The 16,395-nt window shown below is 35.9% G+C and overlaps 1 protein-coding gene across 3 annotated transcripts; it reads right to left on the bottom strand.

Annotated features, from left to right (window-relative positions):
• Nucleotides 1–145: 145 nt before the first annotated feature.
• LOC131953953 (UV-stimulated scaffold protein A) lies at nt 146–15,844 on the bottom strand. 3 transcript variants are annotated; one of them, XR_009388724.1, is made up of 18 exons: nt 15,696–15,844; nt 14,569–14,656; nt 14,000–14,132; nt 13,254–13,429; nt 12,666–12,820; nt 12,066–12,186; nt 11,574–11,705; nt 11,004–11,290; nt 10,678–10,819; nt 10,130–10,207; nt 8,846–9,200; nt 8,078–8,206; nt 6,677–6,737; nt 6,206–6,328; nt 5,829–5,943; nt 1,582–1,792; nt 336–1,078; nt 146–253 (listed from the first exon to the last, which is right to left on the bottom strand). XR_009388724.1 is itself a non-coding variant. In XM_059317408.1 (17 exons), the coding sequence occupies exons 2-17, from the start codon at nt 14,591–14,593 to the stop codon at nt 982–984; spliced, it is 2,340 nt and encodes a 779-aa protein (XP_059173391.1). In that variant the 5' UTR covers nt 14,594–14,656; nt 15,696–15,844; the 3' UTR covers nt 152–981. The 3 variants fall into 3 exon arrangements, 2 of the variants coding, with proteins under 2 accessions (XP_059173391.1, XP_059173402.1); XM_059317408.1 differs by having other exon boundaries at nt 152–1,078; XM_059317419.1 differs by having other exon boundaries at nt 152–1,078; nt 1,582–1,789.
• Nucleotides 15,845–16,395: the final 551 nt, after the last annotated feature.

Below are 16,395 nucleotides of genomic sequence, written 5' to 3'. Positions count from 1 at the left end.
TGGCTATATTAAACCAGATTAAACAGACAAAAGTTAATTGGGAATGGTTTAGATATTGTTTCCATTTTTGTACTATAATAGAGACACAGATGCTAATCAATGAGTGACAATAATTAATGTTAATGTGTTTTAATATTTTATTTTTGGCTGCAAAAATACAATAAATGTAATAAAAGTAAATATAAAAATATACATGAACTCAAATATCACAAATAAACCAGAATAATTTAGGACAAAATATTTGATTTCATACCTCCTATCAAGAATAAAACAATACACAAAATATTCATACCTCTTAAGAATAAAACAATCGCACAAAATATTTGACTTCATACCTCCTAGCAAGAATAAAACAATCGCTTGATAGGGGAAAACCACACAATTTTCTGGCCCATAAATAAATAGTTATTTACAATGTACACTTGTAGACAACAGCATTCACCCACAGTAGATCAAGAACTTTTAGATAGTATCACAAGGTGATAATTATACAATCAATTCTTCCAAAAGTTCCAGTTATTTAATTGATGCCTCATGTGTGCTCCAGTGTTAAAACTCCAATCATCCAGCTCTAATGTGTGCATGAGTCATATCAAAGGAGGGTTGGTGCGGTATACACAATCCCATCATATACTGAGGTCAAAGAAGCATGAACTCTACTTCATCTGCCATATGACATGACTTGTATACACATATTTGTATAGAAATGTTCATCAAGTCAATAGACACCTGAGGGGGTGACTCCATGTGATCTTTTCATATTATGGTGTTGAGATGACGAGACAATGACCCATACATCAGCAAATTTCTTCCGTTCATCATCAAATTTCACACCAACACATCAATTCATGATCCTACATCTGTCAACAGTCAACTGATGCTAGTTAAGTTTAACTGGTGTCTGATGTAAAACAATCAACTCAAGCTAGCTATGATTGAGGTTAAACTGATGCTAGTTAAGACTGTAGTTAAACTGTGACGCTAGTTAAGACTGTAGTTAAACTGGTTAGCAAACTTGTCCCGCACACGTTTGTAGTCTGATGTGTCCATAGATGAGCAGACACGCTTCAACGACCGCCTGACACAGGACAAGAAATAGTTGTAAGACATGGGTAAATACAAAAGAATGGAACATGCTGGAACACCACACTATGGCTAACTAAGTCTTAAAGTTGGATCATAAATTTGTGCCCATAGGGATCTTGTATTCACCCAACTGATGGCCGCAGTTAGGAATAGTTAAGGCAGCCAGACTAACCACACTATCCCTTCCAATACTGAGCTCACCAAAACCAAAGAAAGCTAATTCATCTGAACCCTTATGTTTAAAGGGTAACATCTAAACCCTTAAGTTCATAGGGTAACTTCTGAACGCTTATTTTCAAAGGGTAACTACTGGTGTTTTTTTAAAACAATAGTAGAGAGAAAAGTTTTAATTTATAAAACCCAAGTATAATATATAAAATAACAATGTTTAAATCCAAACAGAATGAAGGTAGTAATACACAAACCAAAAGTGACAATTTTTCCCCAGGTCTAATAATGATATTGTGTAAAGTTTCAAATAACAGGGAAACTCACTTGTTAAAAACTTTATCCTCCAACCTTTTGCGAGTTGTGTTTTTTGTTTCGTTTAGATTTGTTAAGTTAGAGTTCTTGTTCTTCTTTTTACCCTTTCCTTTCGATGATTTTTCCAGAAGTTTCTGAGAGCGAGCTGACCCAAGGTCATGGCCAGTTGCATGTTCAATTTCTCTTTGTAGCTCAGGGTCCTGCCAGGGTGGGACTTCAGCTTCTGGTAGGATAAAATCAACTGGTCACTACAGCAATCAGATTATAATGCTCTAACTGGTCACTACAGCAATTAGATTATAATGCTGGTCACTACAGCAATTAGATTATAATGCTGGTCACTACAGCAATCAGATTATAATGCTCTAACTGGTCACTACAGCAATCAGATTATAATGCTGGTCACTACAGCAATTAGATTATAATGCTGGTCACTACAGCAATCAGATTATAATGCTGGTCACTACAGCAATCAGATTATAATGCTCTAACTGGTCACTACAGCAATCAGATTATAATACTCTAACTGGTCACTACAGCAATTAGATTATAATGCTGGTCACTACAGCAATCAGATTATAATGCTGGTCACTACAGCAATCAGATTATAATGCTCTAACTGGTCACTACAGCAATCAGATTATAATGCTGGTCACTACAGCAATTAGATTATAATGCTGGTCACTACAGCAATCAGATTATAATGCTGGTCACTACAGCAATCAGATTATAATGCTCTAACTGGTCACTACAGCAATCAGATTATAATACTCTAACTGGTCACTACAGCAATTAGATTATAATGCTGGTCACTACAGCAATCAGATTATAATGCTGGTCACTACAGCAATCAGATTATAATGCTGGTCACTACAGCAATCAGATTATAATGCTCTAACTGGTCACTACAGCAATTAGATTATAATGCTCTAACTGGTCACTACAGCAATCAGATTATAATGCTGGTCACTACAGCAATCAGATTATAATACTCTAACTGGTCACTACAGCAATCAGATTATAATGCTGGTCACTACAGCAATCAGATTATAATACTCTAACTGGTCACTACAGCAATCAGATTATAATGCTGGTCACTACAGCAATTAGATTATAATGCTCTAACTGGTCACTACAGCAATCAGATTATAATGCTGGTCACTACAGCAATCAGATTATAATACTCTAACTGGTCACTACAGCAATCAGATTATAATGCTGGTCACTACAGCAATCAGATTATAATACTCTAACTGGTCACTACAGCAATCAGATTATAATGCTGGTCACTACAGCAATCAGATTATAATACTCTAACTGGTCACTACAGCAATCAGATTATAATGCTGGTCACTACAGCAATTAGATTATAATGCTCTAACTGGTCACTACAGCAATCAGATTATAATGCTGGTCACTACAGCAATCAGATTATAATACTCTAACTGGTCACTACAGCAATCAGATTATAATGCTGGTCACTACAGCAATCAGATATCAGATTATAATGCTGGTCACTACAGCAATCAGATTATAATACTCTAACTGGTCACTACAGCAATCAGATTATAATGCTGGTCACTACAGCAATTAGATTATAATGCTCTAACTGGTCACTACAGCAATCAGATTATAATGCTGGTCACTACAGCAATCAGATTATAATACTCTAACTGGTCACTACAGCAATCAGATTATAATGCTGGTCACTACAGCAATCAGATTATAATACTCTAACTGGTCACTACAGCAATCAGATTATAATGCTCTAACTGGTCACTACAGCAATTAGATTATAATACTCTAACTGGTCACTACAGCAATCAGATTATAATACTCTAACTGGTCACTACAGCAATCAGATTATAATGCTGGTCACTACAGCAATCAGATTATAATACTCTAACTGGTCACTACAGCAATCAGATTATAATGCTCTAACTGGTCACTACAGCAATCAGATTATAATGCTCTAACTGGTCACTACAGCAATCAGATTATAATGCTGGTCACTACAGCAATTAGATTATAATGCTGGTCACTACAGCAATTAGATTATAATGCTGGTCACTACAGCAATCAGATTATAATGCTCTAACTGGTCACTACAGCAATCAGATTATAATGCTGGTCACTACAGCAATCAGATTATAATGCTCTAACTGGTCACTACAGCAATCAGATTATAATGCTCTAACTGGTCACTACAGCAATTAGATTATAATGCTCTAACTGGTCACTACAGCAATCAGATTATAATGCTGGTCACTACAGCAATCAGATTATAATGCTGGTCACTACAGCAATCAGATTATAATGCTGGTCACTACAGCAATCAGATTATAATGCTGGTCACTACAGCAATCAGATTATAATGCTGGTCACTACAGCAATCAGATTATAATGCTGGTCACTACAGCAATCGGATTATAATGCTGGTCACTACAGCAATCAGATTATAATGCTGGTCACTACAGCAATCAGATTATAATACTCTAACTGGTCACTATAACAATCAGATTATAATGCTCTAAGGTCACTACAGCAATCAGATTATAATGCTCTAACTGGTCACTACAGCAATCAGATTATAATGCTGGTCACTACAGCAATCAGATTATAATACTCTAACTGGTCACTATAACAATCAGATTATAATGCTCTAACTGGTCACTACAGCAATCAGATTATAATGCTGGTCACTACAGCAATCAGATTATAATGCTGGTCACTACAGCAATTAGATTATAATGCTGGTCACTACAGCAATCAGATTATAATGCTGGTCACTACAGCAATCAGATTATAATGCTGGTCACTACAGCAATCAGATTATAATGCTGGTCACTACAGCAATCAGATTATAATGCTGGTCACTACAGCAATTAGATTATAATGCTCTAATGGTCACTACAGCAATCAGATTATAATACTCTAACTGGTCACTACAGCAATCAGATTATAATGCTGGTCACTACAGCAATCAGATTATAATGCTGGTCACTACAGCAATCAGATTATAATGCTGGTCACTACAGCAATCAGATTATAATGCTGGTCACTACAGCAATCAGATTATAATGCTGGTCACTACAGCAATCAGATTATAATGCTGGTCACTACAGCAATCAGATTATAATGCTGGTCACTACAGCACTCAGATTATAATACTCTAACTGGTCACTATAACAATCAGATTATAATGCTCTAAGGTCACTACAGCAATCAGATTATAATGCTCTAACTGGTCACTACAGCAATTAGATTATAATGCTCTAACTGGTCACTACAGCAATTAGATTATAATGCTCTAAGGTCACTACAGCAATCAGATTATAATGCTCTAACTGGTCACTACAGCAATCAGATTATAATGCTGGTCACTACAGCAATTAGATTATAATGCTCTAAGGTCACTACAGCAATTAGATTATAATGCTCTAACTGGTCACTACAGCAATCAGATTATAACGCTGGTCACTACAGCAATCAGATTATAATACTCTAACTGGTCACTACAGCAATCAGATTATAATGCTGGTCACTACAGCAATTAGATTATAATGCTGGTCACTACAGCAATCAGATTATAATGCTGGTCACTACAGCAATCAGATTATAATGCTGGTCACTACAGCAATCAGATTATAATGCTGGTCACTACAGCAATCAGATTATAATGCTGGTCACTACAGCAATTAGATTATAACGCTGGTCACTACAGCAATCAGATTATAATGCTGGTCACTACAGCAATTAGATTATAACGCTGGTCACTACAGCAATCAGATTATAACAACTAAGATTTCAACTGCTAAAACATTTAATGAAATAAAAAAAACAATAGCAGTAAGATTTAGCTCAAATTTTTCATAGCAGAAAAGAATTTATATAATTTGCTATTTTTAAAATTCTTCTCTAATGTTCAGCTAATGTTTGAGATAACATTGTAACACTTATCAGATTTATTGAGAGCTAAACTAATAGAGTAACAAAATGTTTTGATAAGGACCGCGGTGATGAGTGTTACTGAAACAATAATTCTGAGCCACATCAAAAGTTTAAAACTTTCAAAATAACAACCAATCAATCACTGAAACAGCTACACTTTAATTAATCTCAAATATTAATGACTAGAGTTAAGCTAAAAAATAAAAAAATAAAAATAAATAAAATAGTGTTTGTTGTTAACTCTCAAACTTGCCAACAATCTTGACAACATGAGTTGTGTGATGATTTCTATACAAAATTTTAATCACCTTGTGCTGAAGTTTCTTCTGTTTTTAAACTGTCACCAACTGTGTCAACTAAATCCATTTCATTTGATGGTTTGCCTTGTTCATCTCTGGCAATAATTTTTCCATGGAAGGGACACTAGAATAGAAAGTTTACTAGCCTCTATTTAAACCATTCAATTAATTAAGTGTTGGTGATTATGGGCTGGTCATTTAGGTCAAGTAGATGAAATACAACATATTACAAGAATATGAGATCCCCAACTTACTTTAACCCTGTCCATCCTCTCACACAATTAGACCAAAGACTTACTTTAACCCTGTCCATCCTCTCACACAATTAGACCAAAGACTTACTTTAACCCTGTCCATCCTCTCACACAATTAGACCAAAGACTTACTTTAACCCTGTCCATCCTCTCACAGAGTCGGCCATTAGACATGGGTGCCCTACATTTCCACTTGACTGGCTCAAACTTGCCAGGGAAGGCAAACACACGGTTCCTGACAGCTGCCAGGTCATGCTGGAACCAAATTTTTGGTTGGCTGACATTTGTTTCTTAACAAAACAGATTCAAGTTTTTGGTTAGCTTACATTTGTTTCTTAACAAAACAGATTCAAATTTTTGGTTGGCTTACATTTCTTTCTTAACAAAACAGATTCAAGTTCTTGGTTATCTTACATTTGTTTCTTAACAAAACAGACTCAAGTTTTTGGTTGACTTATATTTGTTTCTTAACAAAACAGATTCAAGTTTTTAGTTGGCTTTTGTTTTATTGATAAAATACAAGTATTAGACTAATCCTAGGAAAAAATTTAGACTAAAATTCAGACGCAATTTATTGCCTCCCTGCTTGATGTATTCACCTACCTGGGAAGGTTTCTCTGTTTCTGGTTCATGAGGTCTCCAAAACCTGTGGAGGGAATCATACCTGAGAAGAAAAAGAAAGGTAATTTTTTAGAAATATGGTAGTTATTCCTTAACGAGAAAAATGGCCCGTTGAGGAAGGATACAACGGGAGCTAGGTTGATAGTGCTGTCTATTTTCTCGGTACTTTAATTTATTCAAAATATAGTCATAGGCATATCAATAAACCATGCACCTAATCTCATTCATGACAAAAGTCGCATTTAGAGTTTATTTCAGGCAACTCTTCTTGGGAGGAGGGGGCTTCGCCCCCCCTCCCCCCCCCCCACACACACTCCAAAACATGTCTACCGTCCCATTCAACGAAATATAATTATATACTTTTTCCAGTGTCCGCCCCCTCCCAGAAAATTCTACCACCGCCCCCGAAAATTTCAAGTACCCCCACCCCTCTCCGGGGAGGAAAAAGTCTGAAAGAAACACTGGTGTCGCGCTTAGCCACTACCCGAAGAATTGCATTAAAGAAATTGCAAGAAAACCACTTTTTAGATTAGACACATTAATTAGACGGTAATTTTATTATAGAGTATCGATGAAGAAATTTCTTTTGAGTTGGGGAGGGGGGGGGCTCAGACGTTCTTACGCAGGGGTGGGGCTTCGCCCCTACCCGAAGAATTGTGTGAATGAAACTCTTCACGCAATCCACTTAGATTAGACAAATTGCCTTTTTATTCAATGTTTACTCGAGAATCAATGACGTCATATTACTGTGTGCACTCTCCGGCTAGAGATTATTTTCTACTCTATGACGTCATATTTCGCCAGCCGCTTTACTGTGAAAGTTTTTAATTTGCTTGTGTTTTCTCTAGAGCGTTCTTGTCAGACAGACAGATAGATACATAGATAGATAGATAGATACATAGACAGACAGCGAAACTATTAGTATTAATATATCCCTCTTTTGTCAATCATTACACATCTATATATATATATATATATATATATATATATATATATATATATATATATACACACATATATATATATATATATATATATATATATATATATATATATATATATATATATAATTCTCTTCATGGGCAAGACGATGCAAGCCGACTGTCTAACCCTCCTCCCGCTATCCAGACATGCGCAACAGACCATTTCGCTACCACCCCCACCAGTCTGGTGAGCTTAGTGTCACCCTGAATGTTAACAATCGTAAAGCCGGGTCGAATTAGTGATGGCTTTTAGGGGCAGATAATTTAGCTTTTAAACAATTTGAAACTTACTTTAACTCTGACCATCACACGATTGTTTTTTAAAATAATGTCTTATGCTTTTTCACCTTTGTTTACAGGAGGAATTAAAAATGGGTGAGTGCTAAATTTAGACAATTACTTAATGATAGAGGGTGCCTCCATCTCTTCAGGGTTTTCCCAATAAGCCAAGTCAGCACCAAACTCCACCACTGGAACTTCAGCAGTTGTCTTTTCTTGTTCCAACTTGCTAGATGGAGCTGTCTCAGAACTAAAACAATAAAATACAGCAACAAATAGTGTTAAAATCCTCACATTTTTGTGATGTACATGATCTGTAACAAGTGACAAAATGCCTGTACAATTACCAGTTAAAACTGACACACTACCTGTAAAACTAGACTCACCTGTTAGACCTGACTCATACAATGAGACTCACCTGTTAGACCTGACTCATACAATGAGACTCACCTGTTAGACCTGACTCATACAATGAGACTCACCTGTTAGACCTGACTCATACAATGAGACTCACCTGTTAGACCTGACTCATACAATGAGACTCACCTGTTAGACCTGACTCATACAATGAGACTCACCTGTTAGACCTGACTCATACAATGAGACTCACCTGTTAGACCTGACTCATACAATGAGACTCACCTGACTCATACAATGAGACTCACCTGTTAGACCTGACTCATACAATGAGACTCACCTGTTAGACCTGACTCATACAATGAGACTCACCTGTTAGACCTGACTCATACAATGAGACTCACCTGTTAGACCTGACTCATACAATGAGACTCACCTGTTAGACCTGACTCATACAATGAGACTCACCTGTTAGACCTGACTCATACAATGAGACTCACCTGTTAGACCTGACTCATACAATGAGACTCACCTGTTAGACCTGACTCTAGCCACAGCAGCTGCCAGTGATGTAGGATCCGATGCATGCTCTGAGCTTAGTTTTTCCTTCAAGTTCCAGCCCACATTTCTCCTGGCCACTTTGGGTGGGGATGTGGTGGTAGACGACCCAGCTGGTGGTGTTGTGGTGGTAGACGACCCAGCTGGTGGTGTTGTGGTGGTAGACGACCCAGCTGGTGGTGTTGTGGTGGTAGACGACCCAGTTGGTGGTGTTGTGGTGGTAGACGACCCAGTTGGTGGTGTTGTGGTGGTAGACGACCCAGTTGGTGGGGATGTGGTGTTTGTTAACTTAGCACCTGAAGATTGTGTCTGTGAAGGACCTGCTAAACCTAAAGATAAAAAAAAAACATTTGAAAATGATCATTTGAACCATTTGAAAATGATCATTTAAAACAGTAAATGCTTCTAATTAAAAACAGAAAAACTGATAAATATAATTTATCATATAAAGCTATCCTTGTTTAACTCTTTAAGCCCATAATTAGTTTCACGTTTTACCGGAATTTTTTTTTTTCAGTAACCCTGCGGATAAACGACCCATAACCTTTTTACCCGCTGATTTAAACCCCACACATTATTAATAAAAAATAATCATAATTAAATGCCCTACACACTGATATACATTTTAAGTAATTATTTATTTATTGAAGAAAGATAATTACTTAGTTTTAAAGAAAAAAAATATAAAGAGATGATGTTTTCGGACAAAAAATACGCTTCTGTCAGGAAAATTAATGCTAAGAATTACTTATCATGAGTTTTTATTCATAGAAAACAAAAGTAGGTCCATTTTTCTACAAAAATCATGGATCGGATTAGTCTTAGCTTAAATACTTTAATTTTAGTTAATTTTTTATAATGCGGTGACATAAACAGACGCAGCCGCTGAATGGCTTTCCGCAGTGTTAAAAAAATGCTGTTTTGCGAGTTGTTTTATGGAAAAAAATCTATAAAATACAACATCAATTCTAACAAGAGAACTATAAGAAGTAAATACTAAGGAACATGTCAGTTCTAGCGTTATCATGACCTAGATTTGCGATCAAATACTCGGATTCTGAAAAACAACAAATTAAATAGAGAAAATTTTATTGGGCGCTGGGTGCGTCGTTACAGTCTTAGAGAGTTTCTTTTTTTTGAGTACTAAACTCATAGAAACTGTACGTGTTTGTAAGAGTTGCTTTCATCTACCAGTTGAATCTCGTACACATCAGCTAATGAGCACAGTCAGCATGTTGTAACTGGACATCACACTCACCGTATTCTGCTCTTAGATGACTTGGTATGTGGGGTTCAAAGCCTTCCTTCACTGGAACTTCTTCAAAATCTTCTTCGTCTGACAGATAACAGAACAAATATTTTAATTACTGCTGGTCATAAAGTCTTAATTAAACAGACTTTAAGATAAAAGATCACCTTCCAAATTTTAATCAGCCACAAATATTAATGCTGAATAACAAGCAAAACTTCATTAGAAAAAAAATTTAAATAGATTAACATTCTCAAAACAAATTTTTCTTCTTTGTAAAACTTAAATTTTAATGAAAGGTTTGGTGAAAAATATTTCTAACATTGTTTTTTTTAACACAAAACTTCAAGACAATGATCCCTATTAGTATTTGTAAAATTATAACAGAAAAGGCTACTCTATATTTTGTAGCACATCAAAAGTAGACTGCTAATTTCTTAAATGTAGCACTCCCTTAAGTTTTAAGCAACTCGCCACTACATAAAATCTAGCATTCCTTTAAATTTTAAGCAACAGTGCCACTACATAAAATGAAGCCCAACAGAAAGTTCTACTACCTGAATCCTCTTCCTTAGTTCTGTCTCCTCTCAGTGCCACAAGCTTCAGGTCCACACATTTTAAGTGAATATTTTCTAGACGAACTTTCAGATCAATAGCTGAGGTAATATCTGACTGACTTGCTCCATTCTTCGTCAGAATCTAAATCAACCAAACAATACAACTTGAATAGTAAATAAAATTAACATAATACAGCATAGTAGACAAAACATCTTTACAATTTTAAAAATATTGAAATGCACAACTACATGTTTTTACCAACATTCACAATTATCTGTAGACAAAGTTCTGAAACAAGGGAAACAACCAAGTTATCATCACTGACCTCCAGCCATCTGGTGACCTTAGGCAGGTAGTTGCTGCTGACCAGCTTGCTGGCGTCTCTCAGACAGCTCATCACGTCAGTGTTGTCTGCTGTCTCCTGGATGGCCAGGCTCCCAGGGGCAGGCAACTCTAGGGTTATGCTATAGCCTGGGTTAGTCACCCCATGCAGCTGTAGGTCATCATCCTCACTGTCCTCACCATCATCATCTCTGTCATCAGTTGAAGGCTTAGAACATCCAGCAGGATTTGTGTTTACATTGTCAGCTTTCTTCTCAATGTTTTCATTGGCTGAAACAATCAGGCAATCTTAGCAGGGTAAGTAATGGAGGTTATGCAGTTTGTCCAGGGGACACTGGTCAAACAATGTTTAACCAGGTGACTAATGGAGGTTAGCAGTTAGTCTAGTGCACAGTTGTCAAGCTTCCTTGACTCAGTAGATATGGGTGTAATGCTACCAGTCTACTTCACATTGGCCAAACATTGTTTAACTGGCTCACTATGTATGGTCATCTGATGTGATCGCTGATGAAGCCAAGTTGAATGACAGTTGAGATGAAGAGACAAGTTGTACCTGAAGTTGTGGGGGTACACCTGGCCACAGCATCCTCAGGTAGGTCCAGGAAGAACTCAGATGGTGTGGGCAACAGAATCTTCAGGCAGCTCTCAGCTTCACTACAGCAGCTTTCTACCTCACCCCTGCTTTCTGACATAGATGGATACAACAAACATTAGACTCTCCACTGCTTATTACATAAAGGGACATCATTCAGACTTTTGATAACTAAGATAATTAAAATTACTGATGATTTAAAAAAATTATTTTACTCTTTTTATTAATAAAACTTATACAATTTAAGAAAAATTCTTATTTTTTTATCTCATAAAATAGAAAGGGATATTATAAGCAAGTAAAAGTAACTATGGATAATACAAAGTATAAAATTGAAATAGTAAGTAATTTCTTATAAAATAAATTATGTTGAAATTGCAACCCAACCTCCCAAAACTAACCCATCACACAAATGTAAAACTAACCTATCACGCAAATGTAAAACAAGCAAACCTTTAATTTCCTTCAAGACTTTGGCCAGGTTCTCAGTTCTCATTTTCTCTTTTTTCTGTTCTTCCAGCTCTGCTCTTCTCCTCTCTGCTTCATTCTGTGCTCTTATGTCAACAAAGTCTATCTGACAAATGTAGAGTTTCATATCAACAAAGTCTATCTGACAAATGTAAAGTTTATATCAACAAAGTCTATCTGAGACATGTAAAGTTTATATCAACAAAGTCTATCTGAGAAATGTAAAGTTTATATCAACAAAGTCTATCTGACAAATGTAGAGATTTTTATATCAACAAAGTCTGTCTGACAAATGAAGAGTTTCAATAATTAAATGTATCTATTCGGAATTTCTGTCATAAATCTGTTACCTACCTAAAATACTAGAACACAAACAGGACAAGTACAAAAGCAAAGCATGTATGTTTTTACAGTAAAATATGTGTTTACAACAAAAGCCCAGCACATACATGTTTACAGTAAAATCCCAGCATGTACGTGTAAAGTAAAATCCTAGCACATACATGTTTACGGTAAAATCACAGCATGTACGTGTAAAGTAAAAGCCCAGCACATACATGTTTACAGTAAAATCTTTGCACATACATGTTTACAGTTTTTCAGGTAATCGTAGCCATGCGCCAGCTTTCTATAGCCCTGTCCGTACTTCTCATACCAACGTTGTATTGCTCGCAGTGAGTCAGACTTTAACTTGTTGGCTGCAGGTTTTGGTGGAGGCAATGGCCTGTTGGCTTCTGTTTCTGTTGGAGCATTGAAACATTTACATGATAAACTCAAAATTTTAAAATGACAAAACTTCTTTAAAAATTTGAATTTTAAGAATTCTAGAAGAGCATTCAGCTTTTGATCTTTCTTCTTCTCTCCCACACAACGTGTTAACTTGTTATGCACCATATAGGCCGTTAACTCCGATTTCAGCCTGTTTTTCTTTTTGGATTTGCTTCCTAAGCCTTTGTCTATCCAAGAACAAATTACAAGGCAGCAGTATTTTTTTTATTTTGGAGTTGTCTCTCCTACAAGAGTGGCTGTCTCCAGCTATTGAGGCTCATATACCCGGGGGGTTCGAACCAGAGAACTTTCAGTTTAGCAACCAGTACCTTTACAGACTTGACCAAGCAAAATACTCATACTGATCTAATTTAGGATAAGTTAGCAGTTAAAAAAACAATGAACCTGTAGTTAGTGAGAGAAATGTTTGCAGGTGTATGACCAATATTTCCCTAAAAGCATGGGATCTACAGAACAGCTCATCAGCAACTTGAAAAGCTGACAGTCTGACTTCTGCGTGGTTCTTCTTCAGCTGTCTCATGATCAGCAGGAAGGCGTAGCGCACATAGTCGTCTGACTCCCTGTGGGCACAACTCTGACTTCAATCTTAATCAAAATAACATGTTGCAAACAACTACTATGGTTTATATCAAAAAAATTTTCACTATGAAAGTTAATTAAATAACTATGTTTTATATCAAGAATATTTTATTTATGAAATTTAATTAACTATGTATTTTCATCTCTAATATCATGAACAATTTTCCTAAAAATTTAGTAAGTATGCAAATAACTAACCTGTATTAGTAATATTTATTAGCATGTTAGACGTTCATGTTAGAAAATATCAATTTACTATATAACTGAAGTTACAAATAATACATACGAATTTATTTTAGAGTTGCAGTATTGTAGTTTGTGATAAAAAATAATTAGTATCCTTTTTTTGTGGGTATGGAAATAATTAATTGATCTGTGTTGAAAATATACAATATCAAAATTATCATTAGGCAATCAGATATTATGAACCATAATAAAAAACATTGCTAAAACTACTAATATTTCTGATGCAATTAACCATAACTGTCTCAATGAAAAGATGCAGATAATGGTAGTGTAGTTTCAACTTTGGTAGTTGAATAATGAATTACCTGCAGAAGCGCTTAAACTGCTTAAGGTCAGCTGGGTCAAGTGAGGGGTTGCCAGTCATTGTGAGAGTCTGCAGACATTTGTCCATCTGTTTTAGCACTTCTCCATTCAAACTTAGAGCAGCTTTTTTCAGCTCTGGAATTAACATTCAATACAAACTGTTAACTTTAAAATAAAATAATTTTGATCTCTCTCTTTTAGTATTTAGAATAGTAGTTGAAGAAAATATGAGTCAACAAGTAGATATTTATATTTTAAAATTAAAGCCTGATGATTGAGATGTGTATGAATGGTGAACTTATTACAGTTCTAAGCAGTTTGCTGTTCACAATACATCAAATTAAAGCTGGTAAAACACTAAAACTATTGAGCTGAAGAGGGAGACACTGAGTGAATTTGATTTATATTTAATTCATTTTTTTTTACTGTTACCTGGTGGCAGTTAAAACAGCATCCAAAGAATTATATATTTAAAAATCTGAGTAAGTTTTGAAAGGAGGCTACTCAGTAGTAAGTAGGCCAAACATATATGGATATCTAAGTAATTAGTAAAGTCGTTTTGTTTACTTACCAGTTTCAATATTAAAACCATCCATGGTATTCCTCAGTATAATACATAGATGTCTTGTTTATTCTAGGAGATCAAGGTGTCTAGTACACTATTTGATGGAGAGAAAGTAGTTTTGTTGTCATACTTATTTTATAATAATCAAATAGACCTACACAGTCTGTCAAACAGTCATGACGACTGCCTATGATGATTGAATGAGCATGTTTTAATTTATTACTGTTTTGAGGATATAAATTAATATAAACGAGCCGGCCCGCGGCATAACATACGCCGCTATTTAGTTGTTTCTAATTTTCAATAATTCATAATTTGTGAATTCGACAGTACCAACGCTGACACTGAAAATATTTCTTTAAAACACTATAAGTAGCTCGTTAAGGACCATAACCCCCCCCCCCCCCTTCTTCCTTCCCTCCCCCCTCCTCCCCCCCCCCCCCTACGTTTAAAATCGTTGGCTCTGCTTGTAAACATTTAGAGTGAACACAGCTCACTAAAACCATGTAGGGGTGGGGAGGTAGGGAGAGCGTTTGCAGCTTGTTTTCTAACGGCTCGAAGAAGAGAATTATATATATAGATATTCAACAAGGCAAAAGTCCACCTATTAGTTTAGGCCCATAAAATAATATCCACCCAAAATACTATTACTATTAGATTAGGCCTACTCAGTTAGGGATTATAATTTATATTTTGGGTCAATCTTTCAAGTGACCCTTTGAATCTATTAAGTTACTATTAGCCTGTGGGCTTTTTGGATTGAATTTTTACAGAGATGTAGATCTAGATACAACCTCATAAGAAAAAATCTAGGCCTAAAGTAATTTGTAAAGAGTAGAGGACATTTTGTTATGGGGATGGGGGTGGAATATGTTTGTGTGTGTGTAGTAGTGGGTTTGCAGTGATAGCAGCAAAAAACGTAGGACGTCGATACTAGATCTAGAGGCAATACTAGTTAGAGTGGTCAGTTCAGTTTGAGTTAGTTAGTACTTAGATTCTAAATCTAGATCTAGTTGAAGTTAGTAGTCACAGTACTGTCACACTGTGTACTACTTAAACTAGAGTGTCGAGTAGTTGGGCACTCCCCACTGGGTTAAAATTAAAAACTAATAAAAACAAACAAAAAGGTCTACCGTTTTTGTTGTGTTGTTGTTGTAGACCTATTAGATCTATACTTATACAGTAGGCCCAATATAGATCTAGAATATACGGGAAGAATAGATAATAATAGATAGAATATTTTATTTTTAGGTGTCTAAAAAAAAGTAAACATTTTCCTAGTGATTCTAGTGTAGAGCTTGACCTATTTGATCTGGAAGTTGAAATGAAATTATTTCGCATTTTACAATCGGTTGTTAAAAATGGATAAATTATAATTAAATCATTACATATAGACTACACCTCACTCTTTTGATATCAATGTTCCATGTTTAAGACTAATGTCATGTGTAACATTCTCGTGACTACACAATTGACCGATAGAGCAAAATAATTGTATTCTTAGATTACAGGTGTCTATTACAGTTATCTTTGTAGGCTACAGGTGTCTATAACCGGTGTCTGGGAAAGATGTCTTACATAAGTATAAAATGTCTATTACAGTTTACATTTTTAGTAAAAGTGCTAAAAAAAAGTCTGCATGTGACACCTTCACTCATAATGTATTCATCTGACACTTGCCAATGTCTACACGAGACACCTCCCAATGTCTACATGAGACAGTGGCGTAGCGAGGTCGGGTGTCACCCAGTGCGGCACTTAATGGTGTCACCCCGCAAAGGCGTAGCGACCTTTCCCGGGGACAAACTTTCAATTTTCGATTTGCACCCCCCC

Source organism: Physella acuta, unplaced genomic scaffold (genome assembly GCF_028476545.2).
Source record: "Physella acuta isolate Inbredline_101_S28 unplaced genomic scaffold, ASM2847654v3 ptg000076l, whole genome shotgun sequence".
In the NCBI taxonomy this organism is placed as follows: domain Eukaryota; kingdom Metazoa; phylum Mollusca; class Gastropoda; family Physidae; genus Physella; species Physella acuta.
Note: the sequence above shows the minus strand (reverse complement) of the source record. Positions and strands in the feature narration are given on the sequence as shown.

Coding starts and splice junctions, on each gene's coding strand:
- LOC131953953 (XM_059317408.1), bottom strand. CDS start 14,593: ATGGATGGTTTTAATATTGAAACTG. Junction 11,291..11,573: donor GTGTACCCCCACAACTTCAG/GTACAACTTGTC, acceptor TGATTGTTTCAG/CCAATGAAAACATTGAGAAG. Junction 5,944..6,205: donor AGAGGATGGACAGGGTTAAA/GTAAGTCTTTGG, acceptor TTTCTATTCTAG/TGTCCCTTCCATGGAAAAAT.